The sequence below is a fragment of the Lygodium microphyllum genome, chromosome 8 (genome assembly GCF_053477565.2).
Source record: "Lygodium microphyllum isolate KBCC chromosome 8, Lygodium_microphyllum_v1.1.10, whole genome shotgun sequence".
Taxonomy (NCBI): domain Eukaryota; kingdom Viridiplantae; phylum Streptophyta; class Polypodiopsida; order Schizaeales; family Lygodiaceae; genus Lygodium; species Lygodium microphyllum.
Window position 1 is genome coordinate 33,490,819 of NC_141142.1, and position 21,166 is coordinate 33,511,984.

The window sequence follows — 21,166 nt, forward strand, 5'->3', positions numbered from 1 at the left end:
AAGACTTTGCTTCTTTTGGGAATTGGCTTACAGTGCCCACTATCAGGGACAGTGCCTCTTTTTTCTTAGGAAAGATCTATTCGATGACTTCTTTATCTCTTAATGTGCCATCTGTTACTTCATTGGAGGAGTTTGTTATGACTTTGATGGAACTAGATCCATTGCCTTTTTGCGATTCATACAACTTCAACACCACTTTGTTGGGTCCTTTGCCTAAGGTTAGGGTTCCTTTGAACCAACCCATCCGTGCCCTTACTTCAAAAAGCCAAGATCTTTCTAGTAGCATAGGGTATAAGGTCCCATAGAAATTTGGTTTTACCGCCAAATAAGTCAGCCAATAATCTCTTCTTGCAAGGGTTGTCTTCACATATAGGAGAATGCCCAAAGGCTTGGTTCTACTTTGGTTTGCTAGTCTGGTAAGCCACTGCATAAGCTACATACCTTGCAATCGTAGATCCTTCATTGTCACATCTATCATTATGTTTATTGATGATACTCTATCAATCAATGCATTTGCAATAAAACATCCTTCAATCCACATGCCAATCTTTGGGGTTCCAAGATCTAGGAAGGATTTAGCCACATCCACTTCCTTCACAAACTCTGGAGCTTTGTTGGACTTGGTTGCTGTGGAGGGAGCAATCCTTATGCCTCTTCTTCTTGTTAGTATACTTTTGAATTTCTTATGACAGTTAGGAGATAACATTAGCAATTGCTGGAATGTTAGGTTAGGTTTAAAGGTGTCTAGGTATTTGAAGAAGTTATATTCTTTGATAGGATCTACGGGATTTTCCAATCGGCTAGGGAATGGGGCAACACTCACTTTTATCTTCCCTTTTTCTTCCAAGAGTGGCAACAATTGCACATTTTCTCATTTAGGAGGTACTCTAGCATCCTCTATCTCCTGGATCTCTAGTCCTGTCTTTGCAACTGTCTCTGTGGCTCTCTATGGCTCTGTAGTACTCTATACTACAATATTCTACTTTGCACTATTCTGTTTCCCCTTGGAAAGATTAAACTTCGTTGATTTAGCAAAGGGGATATTCTCTTTTGGAACTGTAAGTTCTCCTTTCTTAGCATGTGTTATTGCGGCAACCTCCAATTCCACCAAATTGTAAGCAGGTTCTTGGGTCTTCTATTGAGTCTCAAGAGTAGCTTTTACATGAGTGGGACTTGGACAATGTTTTGCAGTGTGGCCTTCTCCTTTGCGTCGACTACATAAGGGTTTATAGTCCATAGACCTTCTAGGGTTTGAATAGTTTGGTGAGATATACCTTTTTTCTCCACATCTGTAACACTCCACCTTCGATCACTGGCCACTACCAGAGATGACTATCGTCCTCTGTAACTTTGAGAGGAAAACCTCCTTAGGCCAAAATTAGGACCGAACTCCCTAGGCTTTGATCCGATGTCTTGCATTGTCATTTTGGATTCCAACAAGTTGAATCTTGCTTCTTCATCTTTCTTCCTTCTTTCATGCATCTCCTTCTTTCAGAGAGAAAACATCTTCTGTATGGTTTTTCCTTAAAAATTACGAACAAAAGGCTCCAGGGATAGTTGGTTTTCGAGTACATTCAGTGGCTAAATGTCTCTCTTGATGACACTTTCTACACTACGTATTAGACTACATCACATCTCTTCCACCTCCTACAGAAGTGGATATGTTGGCGGTATTCACCTTCAACGTTTGTAGCTGTTATGTAATCACATCCATTAGCTCCTTTTTGATACTTGTGACTGAATTGGATGGGTAGTTCTTCAAATTTTCACCTCCTAGAGTACTTGCAATAGGGTTTTGGGAGGCTTTTGTAATCACTGCATAGACCTGTTGAGTTGATCGAGAGGGTCCTCTGTTCTAGTTTTGATTCAAAGCTCCTATTGAGGCTCAGGGTTGTTGGTTCCAGTTGGTAGGGTTCCACTGTTATTGTTGAGTCACCAATGGGGAAACTATTTGGGGCCATTGTTGTTGTGGTTGAACCATCATTTGAGGCACTGTCGTCTACGGCCATTGTAGATTCAATGCACTGTACTACAGTACTATTTGCATTTGAGGAGGGTAAGGGTAGGGAGCTGTCCCTGGGACTACACTTGATCATTCTCTTTGTTTCTGCACTTCAGTTTGTTTCCAAACAATTTGCCACCAAGATGCACATCTATGTTGCTTCAACAGGGAGAGGAAATAGTCCACCACATAGAGCTTGCATCACGATGGTAATATTTTTTTGCCATTGTGGGATGAACTTCTTGTAGAAAGTGGCTTTGGCAATGAGAATCTCAAATTTTGCAAGCATCCATTTAATTCTTCTCCTCTTGGCAATGCCAGTTCCTTCATTTTCAGCCTCTTCTGATGCTTGTTGATGGTAGTATTCCCCGACTGCGCACCAAAAACATGGAGCCCCAAGAGGAATACCAAGAAAATGGAGAATCTATTGCAAGAAAGTCTATCTTGTATCATCAACAAACATATTTTTCATATTTGATATGTCCACAACAAGAAAAAGAACGCCAGGAACTAGAAATCTTCATGCAGCTTCATCGAAACAATTCTCCCACGGCTTTAACTTGAATCAAATTGATTATGCCATTCATATTCTTCATAGAATTCATCAAGAAACCACAAAGACACAAGAGAATACACCACTTTGAATTGAAATGATCACATAGTATTCTTCTTCAATAGTTCCATAGTTTTCTCTCACAATCTCTCACTCATAGATACATTGTTTTGCATAAATTTGGTTATCTCTCACTCTCACTCTCTCCCATACGTACTCTCTCTTAATTGTACAATGAGATAATCAAGAAAAATCATTCATAACTCTTATTAGATCGTGGATACCCCTCCCAAGAGGTATGTTTGGCATGAAAGGTCACTAGAGCCACTACAATGTCTCTTCATAGCACATCAGTGTCACTATCACTTCAAGTCTTTAGTAGCTAATTCTTCCACTTCTTTGAGCTAATTTAAACTTATATTCATCTCTTCCCAAGATTAGAAAACTTCCCCAAGATACATATTCATCCATCATCACACTTATAGAGGCATACAGAACATAATAGAATAGAGATAGAGGCTCTACATAAGCTCAACATTAACAGAAGGTTATTAGAAAGATTTTAGCTCACTAAAATCATTCAAAACCATCAAGAATCAATCAATAAGATTCTAAACACTCTCAAACTTTATCAATCATCATTCCAACCCCTCATATAGAAGGAAAATAGAACAAAACAAAAGGTCAATAGACTTAATCAAAAACCAATCAAACACTAACAAGATATCAACAGAACATGTCAAAACATCATCTCTACTATAAATCATAATGAGCTTCCAAAACATAATCAATATCATCCAAAACACTCTCAAACACTTCCAAAACAACTAAACATCATTCAAAATCCAAAAAAAATCAACCATTTAGTCCATAAAAACAACAAAAATCAACCAAAAAATCAAATCATCTCAATCCTCAACAAGATTTCTTCCAACGTATATAGCCCTTCAACTAGAAATGCAATGCAATGCATCCATGGTGACATCTACTCCACATGTAGATGAGCTAGTAAACATCTAAGCCATACACATTCCAAAGTAATTGTAAGTGTTGCCTTTTGTATCTAGCTTCATGCTAGAAAGTGGACACAAATGTCTTCTTCTTCTTGAAACAAAAATGCATGAGGCTCATAGCATGAAAAATTTGCCACGGACGAGAACCCTAGATTCATAAGATATGTCCCAATCAATTCCAATAAAATCATGCATTGTTCATGAGAGCCTGAAGATTAGAAAAATATTGGTGTTGCAACAGTGTAGGTAATGAAAGATACATTTGACTCCTTACCAATGCTCTGCTTGAGGGATATGCATGAATTTACTCTATTAACATTGCATATTGTAAATATTGGGAAGTATAATAGAGCTATATCAAGCATGTGACAACTTGTTGGTATAGAGTGACATCATGAAATTCTATTACATTGTGTAAGAGACATTAAAACTTGTTTCCATTAAAGTAGACACTTTTTTGTAATGCTTCATTAGAAAAAAATGCAAGATTTTTCCAATGGACTTGGATTGTTGCATCATAATCTCCCTTTAAGTTGCATCATAATGCTCCCTTCAAGTTGGGCAAATCATAGAGTCAAATAATAGTACAAATGACCAACATCTCTATAATGTCAAAATCCTTGTGTTTTTAAGTCACATGGTATAGTACTTTTGTAATATTAATGAATGAAGTTACTAGATCGTGTAATATTTTAGGTTGCATAGCCTAATAATTTTATCAATTTGATAATTTTATCTTTGATACACATGCATATATAAAAGGTGTTCTCAATCAGATTATTTGTGAAAACATTTAAATCAAATATGTAGGTATCTACTCATACGAAGCGTTAAGTGCTTACTTCAAAGCATACAACACTTCTCACGAGAAAAACCCTTTGTGTTTATGCCATTTGACCTCAAATCTAGGCAGTTGAGTTAAATAAACTTCCTTGAACCAATCATAGTTCTAGAATGCTGTCTTGACATCTTCCCATTCTAGTAGATACATGATGTTGGTGCCATTTTTTCTCTAAAATGAATGGCATACAACTAAACAAGTGGTGTGTTTTTGTAGCGATGAAAAAGATCATTAGCTTTTCTTTTGAGTTTATATACATACATTCCTTATCACAGGCATTGAAGATGTGTTGTAGGAGAAGGGATTGGAATCATATTGTGTAATATTTCCCCCCTTAGCTGCCCATGTAGGAACCACCACCCCCCCTTATTAATATGATTAATCAAAAAAATTTCCCTCCCCCTGTCATTGCTGATGACAGGTGGCGAGGAAGGGGGAAGGGAAAGGACAAAGGGGAGGAAGCTGACGACATGGTGGAGAAAGAGGGAGACAATAGCACCAACACTGACGATGTGGAGGAGATGATGACAACGGCAAAAAAGAAGGAGTTGAAGTGCAAGACGACGGCAAGATGGCAGAAGAGGGCGACAATCAATTGATGATGAGATCAAAAGGGGGAGGAGCACACATGTGCCACCTCACTCCCCCCCAATAATACACCATCCTTCCCGATTATATAAACCCCCCCTCATCGCAAGGGGGATAGAATGCCTCTTCCTAACGGCCTAAGTGTTGGACACACACACACACACACACACACACACACAGAAGGGAGGGAGGAAGAGAAAGAGAGAGAGGAAGAGAGAGAGGGCGAGAGCGAGAGAGAGAGAGAGAGAGAAAGAAGAGAGGTGAGAGGAGAGAGAAGAAGAAGAAGAAGAAGAAGAGGGAGAGAGGAGAGAAAGAAGAGAGGTGAGAAGAGAGAGAAGAAGAAGAAGAAGAAGAAGAGGGAGAAAGAGAGAGAGAGAAAGAAGAAGAGGGAAAGAGAGAGAGAGAGAGAGAGACTCTTTCTCTTCCTCTCTGAAGAGGGTGGCCACATGCATCTTTTTTCCCTATTGCCACAAACCTATACCTGTTTCGCAAGATTATCCATCACTCGCAAACTCAATTCTCTCCCCAATTGGCCCCACTAATCGAGCATAAGGTGTGGAAGTCTTGTGTGACTTGCGTATAAGGGAGATGAAGATTGAGGATGGCCCCCAAGCAAAAAATGACACACGGATGGAAACATCACAATGAGCAACAAAGCCTCGGGCGAGGGCATCACTGACTTCCCTGACTTCATGTCGTTAGACCATTTATACGGGAGTGTATACTTCATTGCAAGACAAGGTGGATTCTTTAACTAGTTAGCTTAGTAAAGCTCTTGCAGATTTAGCTTCGGAAAAGGCTGCTTTGAGTGATATCCATACCCAAATGACTGCAGCTATGGCTTTGATGGATTCACAGCATGCCATGATTAAGAAGTTAAAAGCTAAGGTTGGCACTTTAGAGGAAGCAAATGTGTCGTTAACCAAAGAGAAGGATGTCGCCCTTGAGGAAATGATTGAGTCAACTCGCAAGCTTGGTATTTGTAAGGGCCAGTTGCAGCATTCTCAAGAGACTGTAGAGTCGCAAAAGAAGTTTATTGGTGAACTTAATCAAAAAGTTTCCACTCTTTCTATTCCTCATCTAGCCCCCATGATGTCTTCTTTGTTGTCTAAGGAAGAACTAGATCATTTGCAACAAAAGGCTAAATTGTGTGATGGATTTTCTGCAAAGGTAGAATGCCTTTAGTAGCGCATGAATTGTGTCAAGGAGGATTTTGTCCACTCTACTAAATTGGTGTCACCTCCATCATCCTTTTGGATTCAGTATTAGTAGCAGTACTTTGTGTTGTATATCTCCTTTGAGTAATGTGGATTTAGAACCTCCAGAGGATGGGTGGCAAAATATGTGGTCAGTAGATTTACTCAAAGCAATATTTGACAGATTTGTTGATGACTTCATCTCTCATGAAGCTCAATTATTATCTATTATGTATCTCTAAGGAGATTTGCACATCCCTGATGAGGAGGATATGAACCTTTATGTAGGAGATGTGATTTTGCAAGCAGTCATGTATGTCCATTTAGGTGAAATGAATTTGGTTGATGGCCTGAAGAATTATCATCAGCAAACATTGTGGTGTAAGGGCTATGCTTGTCATCCTCCTATGGAGGATGATGTTCTTGAGCCTCATCGTCGACGAAGTGTATTTCACAAGTCAGATATTTAGCCCTTAAGATCCCAATGATTGAACCATATTACTAACAACACTTTATTCAATGAAGATTTCTTCTCAGCTTTTGATTTTTGTTGTTCCATGTATCCTTATGATCCGCATGATATCCTATCGTATTCCTTAATCTCTTATCGATTACCAGTGTATAATTCTATTCTCCAATCTAATCCAGATAATATCCCTCTTTTATCTTTTACCCTTGCAATTTCCCCCCACATTCCAGTTTTTATGGCCTGCCCATTTATTGTCGAATCATATATCCTCGCCTACTCATATTGAAACTACTTATGTCATTCAACCTATTCCTTTTGGTTTTCCAACATCATCCCTTCAGAAGTTCCTACTTTATTTCCCTTCTCTTACCCTCATTATCCCTTCAAATTTCTTCATTCTATGATTTATCTTACCCCCCTCTTCACTTTTCTCCTATTATTCCTCTACCCTCTCCTTTAGATTATATTAATCTTCCTCCCCAATTAGTGATGGATACTCTTGGGTATAACATTGATATCCTCCATCGATAGCAATGGGCATTGAATGATTCTTTGACAGGACCAGTGTTTAATTGGCCTATCATTCCTGGTTCCTGGGACACTTCAACGCAATGTTCCACTTCTTATCTGCAATTTGCTAAAGCACATGCTTCTTCTAAGGATACTTCAGTACGCTTGGTGTCTCAGTTTGTTGGTATCTTGCTTTTATGCAATACCAGTCTCACCTGAATACTAGGAAGAGTATTCTGAGTTTTATGATTAATCCAAATGAGGGTGTGACTATTGCTCTGATGGATATTTTGTATTATTTTGCACAAGCTTTTCCTACTAGGTTCATCATCCCTCTTGGAAAGGATGTGTTGCTTATAATTTCTTCAGAATGTGCCTCTACATTTTGTGGATGAGAACAAGAGTCTAGAATGTCTCAAGCTGAGTATGAAGTTTAAGAAAAAATATCTTCATCCTACATAGCCTATGGACACTCTCTTGGATGTAACGATCCTTTTTAATGAAAATCTTTTTCCTTGCTCTTTAATTTTTGGGAGCATGTGTCATTTAGACTATATTGTCTTGTGTCCATGTGAGTTGTGTATATATTTTATGGTGTACATGTGGTGTTTTATCCCTCTTGTGTGGAGTTAAAGATGAAGATGAAGTTGATTGAGAAGATGACAAATGGTAGTTTGAGATTTTATCTATGAGATGGATGCTTATGGCAAAAGAAAACAAACCTCTTATATCCTTTTAAAAGTTTGTTATGATTTTATCTTTCTAGGTTGAGATAATGGATAAAGGTATTTTCCTTTCGTTGTAATTCTTTATTAGATACAGGTTATGAGTTGGGGTCATGTTTGGATGCTATTATTGAAGATGCTAAAGAAGATCAAGATTTTGAACTTGTATTCTCTTTTTCCTAGGTCGTGAGGACCCTCTCTGATTAAGTGTGGGGATATGTTGAGGGTTAAGATGATTTGATTCTTTGGTTGATTTTTGTTGTTTTTATGGACCAAATGGTTGATTTTTTATGGATTTTGAATGATGTTTAGTTATTTTGAAAGTGTTTGAGAGTGTTTTGGATGAGATTGATTATAATTTGGAATCTCATTATGATTCATAGTAGAGATATGATGTTCTAACATGTTCTATTGATGTAGTATTAGTGTCTGATTGGGTTTGATTAAGTCTCTTGACCTTCTATTTTGTTCTCTTTTCCTTCTATATGAGGGGTTGGAATGATGATTGATAAAGTTTGAGAGTTCTTAGAAGCTTATTGATTGATTCTTGATGGTTTTGAACGATTTAAGTGAGCTAAAAGCTTTCTGATAACCTTTTGTTAGTCCTTTGTAGAGCCTTTGTCTCTGTTCTATTATGTTATGTATGCCTTTGTAAGTGTGATGATGGATGGATATGTAGCTTGGGGAAGTTTTCTAATCTTGGGAAGAGATGAATATAAGTTCAAATTAGCTCAAAGAAGTGGAAGAAGTAGCTACTAAAGACTTGAAGTAAAGGCTGAAGTGATAATGACACTGATGTGCTATGAAGAGACATTGTAGTGGCTCTAGTGGCCTTTCATGCCAAACATACCTCTTGGGAGGGGTATCCACAACCTAATAGGGGTTATGAATGATTATTCTTGATTATCTCATTGTACAATTTAGAGAGAGCATGTATGAGAGAGTGTGAAAGTGAGAGTGAGAGATAGCCAAATTTATGCAAAATAATGTATCTATGAGTGAGAGATTGAGAGAAAGCTATGGAACTATTGAAGAAGAATACTATGTGATCATTTCAATTCAAAGTGGTGTATTATCTTGTGTCTTTGTGGTTTCTTGATGAATTCTATGAAGAATATGAAGAGCATAATCAATTTGGTTCAAGTTAAAGCTGTGGGAGAATTGTTTCTATGAAGCTGCGTGAAGATTTCTAGTTCTTGGTGTTTGTTTTCTTGTTGTTGACATATCAAATATGAAAAAGATGTTTAAGTCTTTTGCAAGGTTTTGGACTTACTTCCTTTTAGGACCGATTGATGTTTATCTTGTAGTCATTTTAGTACATAAAGTCTAACTTTGTACATAACGTTACATCAAGTGCACTTTTCACAATATTATATTTTCATATGCAATTTTCCTACTTCTTTTAAAAAAAATTGAAGTATTGTATAGGTGTGCACGATGAAGTTCCAAAATGACAAAAGTTTATCGATTTTTTAGCAATTATAGTGTTATTGCATCACAATGAAGTATGCCAAAGCCATTAAAATAGTAAAATCCATTAGACAAAAGTATGATTTGTGGAATAGTTAAAAGTGGTAGAGCATTATAGTAGTGGATACACATGCATTTTTGCACATGATACAATGGATGGAAAGGTCTACATTGGCTTGCATATCAACCCCCTTCAACTAGTCCTAGTACTAGCCCATAAATAAAAATAACTTTCATTCTTTGATTGTTTATTCTCATATTCACACTTTTCTTCACAAAATAAACACCCTAGTTACATTTCTTATCCTTCATCACTTTCACACTTGTCTTTTCCCTATATAAATTGTGTCATGAAGGTTGAGGAGAGAGAAAGAGGAAAGAGAAGACTGCAAGAAAGAGAGAAGAAGAGTGCAAAGGAGAGAGAAAGACTAGAAATGGAGAGAAAGATAGGAAAGAATGAAAGAGGTGATTGACAACCATGAAAAGATAGAAGGAGCTAGAGAGATGAAGGACAATGTTGTATTTTCGTGTTAAAAAAATGATGTTTTGTACATATGTCCTATCCTATGCCCCTTTTATAGGCCCCAACCCACTCTCTTAAAATCTATCTCTACCTGAATGTTTTTTGTCCTAAAATATAAGATTTAGGACTTATTGCAATGTATGGAATAGGAATAGAACAAATTACTACTCTGGTACAATGGAAAATCAAATAGACCTTTTAAACATCCAAGTAGAATTATGTATTTGAGAATTTAGCCACCATAGCTTCATGAACGACACTTACAAATAATAACAAGCTGACTAATACAACACCATGTTGTGGTAAATCTAACACAATTTTATGTAGAAAACTCTGATCAAGGCATTCTACACATCAAAACAAAGCTTTTTGGTAAGTGCTTTCAGCCCATGTAGTTTGGGTTTTATTGTCCAAAGTTCAGTGTAAAATGTGGTGTAAAACAATGGGCTATCTCCAATCTTCCCTACACTAAAACAGGGCCCTAGATGACCAATCTTCAGCCCCAAAAGAGCCTACCAAAGAGATGAAATTGCCCGCAAGATGGATGCTGGTCTAAATGAGGTCCCAAGCAATCCACTAACCTCCTAGATCAAAAGGTATTACATCATAATGATTGTCCAAGAGAAGAGGATGGCCATTAACCACATATTCCAATCCACTTGGATCAAATGGATACAAGGAAGTATATCCATAATCACATCCATAATCTCCCGAATCATAGGGAAGCATAATGCCATCTTCATCTTCATGTATACCCACATCATGTGTTACATCATCATCATACACATACCAATTGTCATAGCCATGATAAAGATACTCATCATCAAATGCATTCAATGGCTATTGTAAACCTTGCGTAAGTGTAAATTGATGCTCAATAAGATTATCATGGGGTTACTCCAAGACTCCAAAACCTTTAGCATAACCATCTACATCTATGAGTGCTCATGCAATTCTTTAATTAATTAATTTTTCATCAACTTGTACATCTTGCTCTTCATTGTCCCCTTCTTGTACATCTTCTTGGTCATTGTCCTCTTCTTGTTCATCTTCTTGCTGATCATGTTTCTTATTATCCCCTTCGCGTTGTTGGTCATTGTCCTCTTCTTATCATCTTCTTGTTGCTCATTATCCCCTTCTTATTGTTTAGCTTGTTAAGAAGCCTCTTCTTCATCATCAGTACCTTGAAAAGAACTCAACATCACATTTGGGTGATCATGAGGTAGAAAGTGATTGGGATATAGGATATCATGGTAGTTATGAACTTGCTAAGGATGAAAGCTAGAAGAGCACTGATAAGCATGTCCATTATCATCACATTCATAAGAACTAGGTTGCTAAATCAACGAAGACTCACAAGTATAATCATGACTATGTTAGTGAAAATATGGATGCTCATAAGCATAATCATGTTGCCCATAATAGTCATTTTTCTACCAAGGTTTAGTGGAATGATACTTTGCATTATGACATGGTATATCGTATCTAAAAGCATTAACATTGTACAACAAGAATATGCAGAGAATCAAAGAACCATGAGTACAATGACTGCAGGCTGCTACCTTAGATAGGTGATCAAGAGCTCGTGAGGTTTGTTAGATTTTTTAAATGGCTTGTAGGGCCTCCATGTCTAGAAGTGGGTCAACAAGCATCACCATTTTCTCATATATTTGGATAGTCAATGCTTCACCACATCACCATTTTCTCATATATTTGGATAGTCAATGCTTCACCACATTATCAAAGGTACTAGAACTAGAAATGATCCTTTGCATATACACCAGTTCAAAGCAGCATATTTGACATTGAGTATTTATTAGTCTACCGTGCCAAGAGGTGAGTATGCTAGTACTTCAACACTAAACATAGCATAAATTGTCATAAAACCATCAATGTTGATCCTGAGCTAAAGTCAATTAAACCATCAAATCTTTCTTGGGATGGAGAGTGCCTCCAATCTTTAGTTCCTACGTTCTTCTTGTAAGATACACATAGAAACGCTTCCTCCCTGACGATTCCAAAAGACAAACAATCCTTGCAAATGTTGTGATTTCTTGACTCCGATTCACTTTGAGCATCAGTGTACCTTGTGCTTTAGATTAGGCTTCTCTTCCTATTCCTTCTACTCCTCTAGGAGAGAATCACTAGACCATTTCAGCCATGCTTGTGTTATCATGGAACTAGCAAGCAAAAGCTACTAAGAATGAAGCATAAGAAGAAGAAAGATTGCCGTTTGAATAGTACAATGGTGCTTATTGGTAGCCATTTTAATAAGATGGCATTTGTGGCTCAGAAGATTGTAGCATCAAGCACAAGTAACCATTGAAAATTCTTTATACTCACAAGGCAACCATTGAGGTTTTTCTATGCTCAAAAGGCATGTTGAAGAATGCCTTCCTCCTCTTGACATGTCCCAAGAGTCACTACTCCATGCCATGTTGTTGTCCACATAGTCATTTCTCTGTGCTCAACATTTCTCAATTCATAATGTGGTACTCTTCGTGAAGCTCTTAAAGTTAGGAAGCTTCCTTAATAATCCATTGTGGTAGGGAAATGAAGATCGATAGGTAGAATGGATATCTTTAGTTGTAGATTACATAAAATCTTGGAAGGGAGAAGAAGAGGAAACCTTTTGCAAAAAGTAATTGTAGTTAGGGCTAACCAATTATGTCTAAAATTTTGCTTAAACTTTGGTGATGAGCTGCTATTCTGGTCATCCACTGCCATATATGTCGCTTCTTGCTTCAAAGGTCTCTAGATTTGTCTTCTTCCAACTGTAGGTGTCTTGTAAGTCACTTCTAGTCATAGTCCATGTTCTGTACCTGCAATACTTGTATGAAATAGGTTTTTTTTAATGATAAAGATTAAGACTAAATATGAAGAAAAAGAGGAGAAAATGGATCAAAGACCAATGCTCTAATACCATTTGTCATGAAGGGACCTGAAAAGAAGGAAAGAGATGGTTGACATCCATGAAAGGATAGGAGGAGCTAGAGAGATGAAGGAAAAAGTTGTATTCTTATGTTAAAAGAACGATGTCCTGTACATATGTCCTTTGCCCCTTTTATATGCCCCTACTCAATTTGTATTCATTATGCTTCTTTCATCTCCTTTCCTTCTTATTGGCATAGTGGAAAGGACCATTAAAGCCATTCTAAGGCATCCACTTCCCAACCAATCTTTTACACAATAGCCATGGAGAAGCTAGTAGAATCTTAATTTCTCTCACGACACAACCATCACAAGCTCATAAAACCCTTAGAGCTCAACTCATCTACCCACATGTGAAAAGACAACAATAGAAATGTGTGGAGAAGTTGATAAGGAGAAGCTGAATCTTTTAGAGAAGAAGATGAGACATTCAAGAAGATGGCAGTCACATAACAAGCTTCAAGAACAAGCAGAATAGAGATCATGATGAGGAAGCCAAATCTTTTAGAGAAGAAGATGAGACATTCAAGAGGATGGAAATCACACAGCAAGCTTAAAGAACAAGAAACTAGAGACCATGATGAGGAAGTTAAGGAAGATGAAAGGACATAAAGTGACCCTCTTTGTAGAATGATCTAGTCAATGTGAGTAATAACCACATTCTTAGGGTAAAAGGATGTAAGTAATGATGATTTATGTATGCTTTCTAATTAGGAAATATTTAAAAATAGTTCATTTTGCAAATAAATAAGAAATTTAACAAGAGAAATGAAGCTAGAGCACACATGGAATAGATCATTATATAAGGCCTTGAAACCATTCTTACTAGTGTGGGCATTAAGAAACGCTAGCTTGAATACACTAGGTTGTGGTTTCATCCTTAAATGTCTGAGATCTTGGGCAAATTCAGTGCACTTGCTTATTACAAAGTTACAATCAAATTGAGTAGTGACCTCAATGGATCTAATATGGCTACCATCCTTTGGACCAACGTTAAGTATGTAACATTGAGCAAGGATCTTAAGGCTAACATATTGCTAATTACCCTTGGCTTCTCAACAACACCCTCAAGGGTAGCTTCTATTGGTTGCATTGCTTATTGAGTAGATGAAATCTCTCCCCCTCAATTTAATTTATAAGATATAAAACTGAATATGGTATCACTAGCCATAACAAAGTTCTTTTGCGTAGTAAAACTTTCATTAGATATATAAGGGCTCAAAGTAATCTATTTGGATTGAAAGTTGTAGTTGACAAAGATTCTTCTATGTGCTCTTGCATAGGATCAACATGCTTATTGTGCCAACATTCCTTTCTTATGTGTCCAAGCTTGTGAAAACACATTTTAAATTTCTAGTAGTAAAAGCTTTTAATGAAAGACCTTAGCTACGATACAAAATCCCTAAAATTTCAAGATTTGGATATGGTTTTCTACAATCACCCTTTGATTGGAGGACCAATTAAATTTTTTTGAATATATGCCATTTTCCTTCCATCTATTCCTTTCATCCTCTCAATCAAGAAATATAGACATGGGAATATTGTATTCACACCATGCATACAAAAGTCTTTAAATCTCTTTCTAGATGCCATTCCAAAATATACTCACCAAATCTCCCAACTAAGAGCCTCTCACCATGTTGCTAACAATTCATAATCTTTGGGTAGCTATATGCATGAAGAATAGTTTGAGCGCCTCAAATATGTCTTTTGGAACTTCAAATGAAGCAAGCCACCATACATTGCACTCTTATTAGACAATAAAATTTTCCTCATGTTGTGTTTGACATACTATAAGGCTTTATGTTTTAAAGCAACACTAATCTTGTCAAGCTTCACTAGATTTGACAACCTCGCTTTCATCTAATTTGATGAGGAAGTGTAGTTTATAGCCACTTACTTCCAAACCTTGTTATAGTATATCACAATTGAAGCTTGCACCATCTATAGGTCCAAAAAGTTGTTAGCATCTATAAACTTGACCTCATAAGTATTCTTTGTCCATGACTTAAAAGTTCCCATATAGATAACATGTATTGGCTTCTATCAATGGCAAAACCTGTGTTGGCTATCTTTTATGTCTCTATGAATTTTGATGGTCTAAGAAGAGGCATAACCCTGTTCTTAGTTAGTCTATAACCAAATCCATATATTAAAACTTTGAATAATTTCGAGTAAATCATTAAGCTAATGCCAAACCCGTCACATGTAACACATGTACCTTGTGCATCCATAGAAAAGAACTCATTTGAAACACCTTCAAAGTAGACTCCACAACCTTATCCTATACAATCTTGAACTTAGGATTATTCAAAGTGGATTCTAATGTGCTTACCTCCATCAACATACTAATGGATGATCCAAGATCCCCTCTAGCTAATGTTTCTTGTTGGATACTAGTACAAGCTTTGATGTCTCACTTCCATTGTCCACTATTCTCACTCAACTCTATGATTGGTTTTCCCTTTCACTTGTGCTCTTGTGTCAACTCATCATTAATTTTTGAAGCTCATTTAATTGTTTCTATCTCCTCATATTGGATACTAGGATCATGATATACTTCAAATCACAATCCTTATGACTTTGCAAGTCCTAGGATTGGCTTGGGAAAGTTGCATCCTCTTGAACAAGGGAGCGCCTTTAGCATCTTACTACTATATTATTTTGGTTGTAGGTTCGAAAAGCCCCAAACCTCGAGAGGGCTTCCCAAACCTACCCCCCTTTCCAAACCTACCTTCTTCAATTAAAACCCCTCCCCTCCCCTCTCTCTCACGTGTAACCTCTCCTTTTCTCTTCCCCCTCCCTTTTTTAATTAGAAGCCCTTCCCTCCCTCCCCCCCCCCCCCTTTCTCTCTCTCATTGTAGGGCCTAGGCTCTCTCTCTCTCTCTCTCTCTCTCTCTCTCTCTCTCTCTCTCTCTCTCTCTCTCTCTCTCTAATTAAAACACCCTCCCCTTTCTCATGCATAATCTCTCCCTTTCTCTTCCCTCTTTCCTTTTTAATTAAATTCCTCTCTCTCTCTCTCTCTCTGAGGGAGATAAAAGGAGAGAGAGAGAGGAGGAGGAGGAGAAGAAGAAAAAGAAAAAGAAAAAGAAGAAGAAAGAGAAAAGATGGAGGGAGGGGGAAAGAGGAAAGAGAATAGTTTTTTTAAATTAGACCTTTTTTATATAGTTTTTGACTTAGAGAGAGAGAGACAGAGAGCAAATATATAATTTAAAAGAGAGAAAACATGGGCAAAGAAAGGGGAAAAGAGAAAAGAGAAAAATAGAGAGAAGAAAAGATACATAGAGAGAAAAGAGAGCGAGAGAGAGAGAGAGAGAGGGAGAGAGAAGAAGAAGAAAGAGGAAAAGAGAAAGAGAGAGGGGGGGAAAGAGGAAAGATAAAAAAAAATTTAATTTAAGGATTTTTTGAGAGAGGCTTGAAGGGAGAGAGGAGAGATCAAAGGGGAAGAGAGAGAGAGAGAAGATAAAATTTAAAAGAGAGAGGGTGAAAATAAAAAATTGAAATTTAGAAGAAAGGGGAGGAGAAGAAAAGAGGGGATAGAGAGAGAGAGAGAGAGAGAGAGGAGAAGGAGAGAGAAAATATGAACGTAAAGAGAGAGGATTATATATAGAGAAAATATAAAATTTACATACTTTAAGAGAGACTAGTGGGAGGAAAAAAGTGAAAGAAGGAGAGAGAAAGAGAGAGAGAGAGAGAGAGAGGAACATGGAGAGAATTATCGAGAGAGGAAAGATAAATTTTAAAAGAGAGAGAATGAATAGAGGAGAGAGAATGAAAAGAGAGGGGAGAGAGAGAGAGCAAGAAGAAGAGAGAATATAAACAAAGAGAGAGAGAATAATAGAGAAAGGAAAAATAAAATTTAAAAGAGAGCGAGAGAGAAAGAGAAAATAAAAAATTTAAAAAGAGAATGAAGAGAGAGACAAGAGGAAGAAGAAACAAAAATGAAAAAAGAGGAGAGGGAGAGAGAAGGAAAAGAGAGGAGAGAGGGGGGAGAATAAAAGGGGGAGAGAGAGAGAAGAAAAGTAGTAAGAGAAAAAAAGAAGAGAGAGAAAACTAGAAGAGGAGAAAAAATAAACTAAAATAGAAGGCAGAGAGAGAGAGAGAGAGAGAGAGAGAGAAAATTAGACAGGGAATTGGGGGGAGAGAGAGAGAAGGTGAAGAAAAAATTAGAAACATAGAGGGAAAAGAGGAGAGAGAAAGAGGAGAAATTGATTGTTGAGTGAAGTTGTCATGTGCCTTCACTTGCCACTTCAAGGTAGTGAAGTTATTGTGAAGCGACCTAGCGTTGCACATGTGGAATGCTAGTCTCTTTGAATATGTAGTCGATTCTTTCATGAATCGATTTTCCTTTATTTAGGAGAGAGTTCAAATGTGTGTGATGATAAAAACTTAGAGAAAGCCAAATGGAGGTAAAGTTAATGGGGTGAATAGCAAAGCTCAATGAAGCTAGAGAGAATAGGCTAAAATGCAAGGAAGCAAAAGAATTAATGCACCTCAAACCCAAAAAAAACTCTTAAATTTTAGTCTCATCATTTTAGCTCAAACTATTTATTATAGCCAAGATACTAAGGATCATGTGATTAAAAAAGGCACAACACTCCCATTATTAATAACCATATGACTATAGAATTTTGTTATAAGATTACGTTAAATGAGAATGTATGAGGAATTTGAGAAAATTCATTATGGGTTTCATAAAAAGAAAATATGATATTCTAGAACTTGAGAGATTGGAGGAGCATTTTACTTTCTTCTCTCCACTTTTCCTTGATTTAATGATGAGAGAGAACGGCCTAAGGGCCCAAAAGGGAGTTCCTATTTTTCCTAATGAGCACCATAATCTATCTTAAGAAAACTTGCATAGAAGATAATGAATGGACATATCTAATATCATCTAGCAAACACCTAACATGATGTCACAAGTATATCCTACATGTCTCAACCATGTGAAATCACATGGTTAACTATATACAATAGGACATGCTAAGGCTACAACATTAAATCTCGAAGTTGAAGCTGTGTTGCTCATGAGATGGATGTAGAACCCACCACATCTTCTCCCACTAACAAAAATTTTATCAAATTGAGTGATCACCTAATACCTCAATTTTTTGGGAGCTGTAATCATCAATGAATATGCTTTAAGAGTATTAATGACTAGCCTTAATGACAAAACTAAAGATTTCTAACCTATCCATAGCTATTAATACATATGAGCTACAATATATAATAAATGGACAAGCTAATGGATGTGAATCAAATCAATCATCATCCATATTAAATGGTCCCTATCATGTCAACATATCATAACCATAACCGAGTAACTCATGTGTATCATCATAGTCAACTAACTTTGTGTACATGCACATATAATCATGTATCTATAACCATGACTAGCGTTCCTTGCGCGCTTCGCGCACAAGGAAAGCTATCCCGCTTCGCGGCAACTTCGCTGCCGCAAAGCGGGGTGCGAGGGAAGTGAAGCTGCCGAATGCTATCACAAAAACATCACATACTTTACTCTCCTCTACTCACAACCCCTCTATCTTTGATCCCATTTACACCTCCCCCCTCTGTATCCACACTCACTCACTCACACACACACACACACACACACACACTCTCTCTCTCTCTCTCTCTCTCTCTCTCTCTCTCTCTCTCTCTCTCTCTCTCTCTCTCCAATTCTCTCTAAGCACCCTCTCTATGTCACACACACACGCACACACCAAACTTAAAACTAAAAGTAGTTTCAAACCAATGTAACACAAAATGCCAAACATAAAAACAATCTATTCCATGCACCATACCTACAAACATTCCTCTCGATATAAATGTAAGAAATTATATGCTTGCACATGCGATAATTAGAAACAACAGCACAATACTGAAAAACGAAGCCACAAAGGCCAAGTATAAGGTACGCAAGTTTTTTAAAGCACCGTAGGCAAATGGCCGATGCCAACAAAAAAAGACAGTGTCTTGAAGATGCCTAATAGAAACAAAGCTTTTTGACTAATCATTAACAAAATCTTCCTTGTTGAGAAAAACATAAGAAGGTGAAGCCGTGAATGCTTCCATAGTTTCCATTGCTAATCACATCGGCAATGCAACGGTATAAGTAAGTACGTGGAATAACAATGTAGTATAGATAAGAGACCTAGTCAAAATGAAGCCACAAAGGCCAAGCATAAGGCACCGACGTATTTCCAAGTACCATAGGCAAATGGCCGATGCCTACAAAAAAAGACAATGTCTCAAAGACGCCTAATGGAAAGAAATCTTCCTTTTCTTCGAGGAATCATTAACAAAATCCTCCTCCTTGAGCAAAATATGTGAAGGTGAAGCATGGAACGATTCCACAGTTTCCATTGGTAATCGCATGGGCGATGCAACGGTCCTACCTCCCTCTTCACCACCTGCATTAGAACAAAAATCACAATATAAGTACATGGAATAACTAACAAAGATCATTCCATTCCAATATTAATAATACCTGGTCGAACATTTGTGAACCACTCCGTAGGTACTGACAAACGTTGATGCAGTGTCACAAAACAACCCAAATCTTTGAACCCATACTTAAACCAATGCCTCAGTATCTTATCTGTATGGGAGCGTTGAAATCTCTTCTTATGGTCAACCTCATACATATGCACCCGAAAACATTGCGTGTATCCACAATGTACAACTTCAATAAAAACTGGGAGCTTGATGTCGATATTAATATCATCATATAAACGCTCGATGACCCTTGCAAGTGTGCTTCTTATGATATTATCACGAGCTATAGTGAGTAATGTGCATTTCAGCTCCTTTTGATAGTCAGAAGCTGGGTAATAGTGCCACTCTAGGGTAGGCATCTGCAAAAGTTAAATGAGCAGTGAAATATGAAAAAATTATACTTCCAAGAGTATATGCCAACCAAACAGGGCATAGAGAGCAATTCACACATAGATAAAACCAACGTCCCTGCATGGTCATATATATGCAAAAACCAATGTCCCTACATGGTCGTCAATAACTACATCTCCGCAAAGAAAGTAATGCACATTACTGCACCTTTCGGAGAACATCCTTGTATACAATGTTTGTGGTCATACCCCCATCCTCTTCACCCAATAGCACTTTCACACCATGCGAAGATTTTACCCTTGAAAATGCAACATACAGTTGACCATGTGTAAATATTGGTGCCTTTAGATAAAGCCCAACAATGAACAAAGTCTGCCCCTGTGACTTGTTGATTGTCATAGCGAATGCCAACCGGATGGGAAATTGTCTCCGCTTTATAGTAAATGGCAAATGTGTAGCATTTGAAACAAAAGTAATACGGGGAATAAAAACTCGTTCGCCCACATTTGCCCCTGTTATTATCTGAACATCTATCACTTTCCTATTGAAAGCTCTACATATCAATTGCGTACCATTACACATACCCCTTCCTGGATTTAGGTTTCTAAGAAGAATAATAGGTGCATTTATCTTCAATAGCAATAAATGAGGAGGAAATCCACCTCCAAGATCTAATGTATTTAAATACTCAACAGAGTACAAAAATGAGTCGTCGGTCTCTGCAATTGAATCTGCACTATAATACTCTCTGACCTCCCCTGGCATTAGTTGCAATGCACGATCATTCAAAGTAGCCACCTCTGTATTCCGCGAGGCAAGTATAGCTCGCTCACTAAAATACGACGTGTAGTCACCCACATTGGACACGTCACTGTAGACACTATCAATCAGTGTTTCGATAGAGTGCCCTTTTAATATCATGCTAGGTGGGACACACAACTTATCACAACTTTCGGTAACACCCACTCCATCCCCTATTCCTTGAATCCAATAGATGAACCCATTGTCCACCACACTACCAGCTGTCGACACTCGCATATTGCCAGATAGCCTTAGCACCCTTATATAACGCCACAAATCAGAGTAACACAATGCAGCATTAACAATATCCTCACGTGTTCCCTTTACCACAACAGGCAAGACTTGTCTAAAATCTCCCCCAAACAAAACAACTTTTCCACCAAATGGCTTATCACAGCTCATAACATCTCTTAGAGTTCTATCAACCGCTTCGAAGGCATGTCGATGGGTCATAGGAGCCTCATCCCACAAAATAAGGCTTGTTTGTCTCAATAACCGAGCAAGGTCACTTTGAATAGGAATATTGCAAGTGATCGATTATTTAATTCTACTGGGATTTTAAACCGCGAGTGAGCTGTACGACCACCTGGCAAAAGCAAGGCAGCAATGCCACATGATGCTGTTGCCAATGCTATGCGACCACCACTGCGTACCTTCGCAAGCAAACATTTGTATAGGAAAGTCTTTCCAGA

At 37.6% G+C, this 21,166-nt stretch overlaps 1 protein-coding gene across 1 annotated transcript; it reads right to left on the reverse strand.

Annotated features, from left to right (window-relative positions):
- Positions 1–19,085: 19,085 nt before the first annotated feature.
- LOC148032131 (uncharacterized) lies at positions 19,086–20,927 on the reverse strand. The gene is made up of 5 exons (XM_087683885.1): positions 20,674–20,927; positions 20,362–20,553; positions 20,153–20,226; positions 19,315–19,425; positions 19,086–19,237 (listed from the first exon to the last, which is right to left on the reverse strand). The coding sequence occupies exons 1-5, from the start codon at positions 20,925–20,927 to the stop codon at positions 19,086–19,088; spliced, it is 783 nt and encodes a 260-aa protein (XP_087540011.1).
- Between the last annotated feature and the right edge of the window lie 239 nt (positions 20,928–21,166).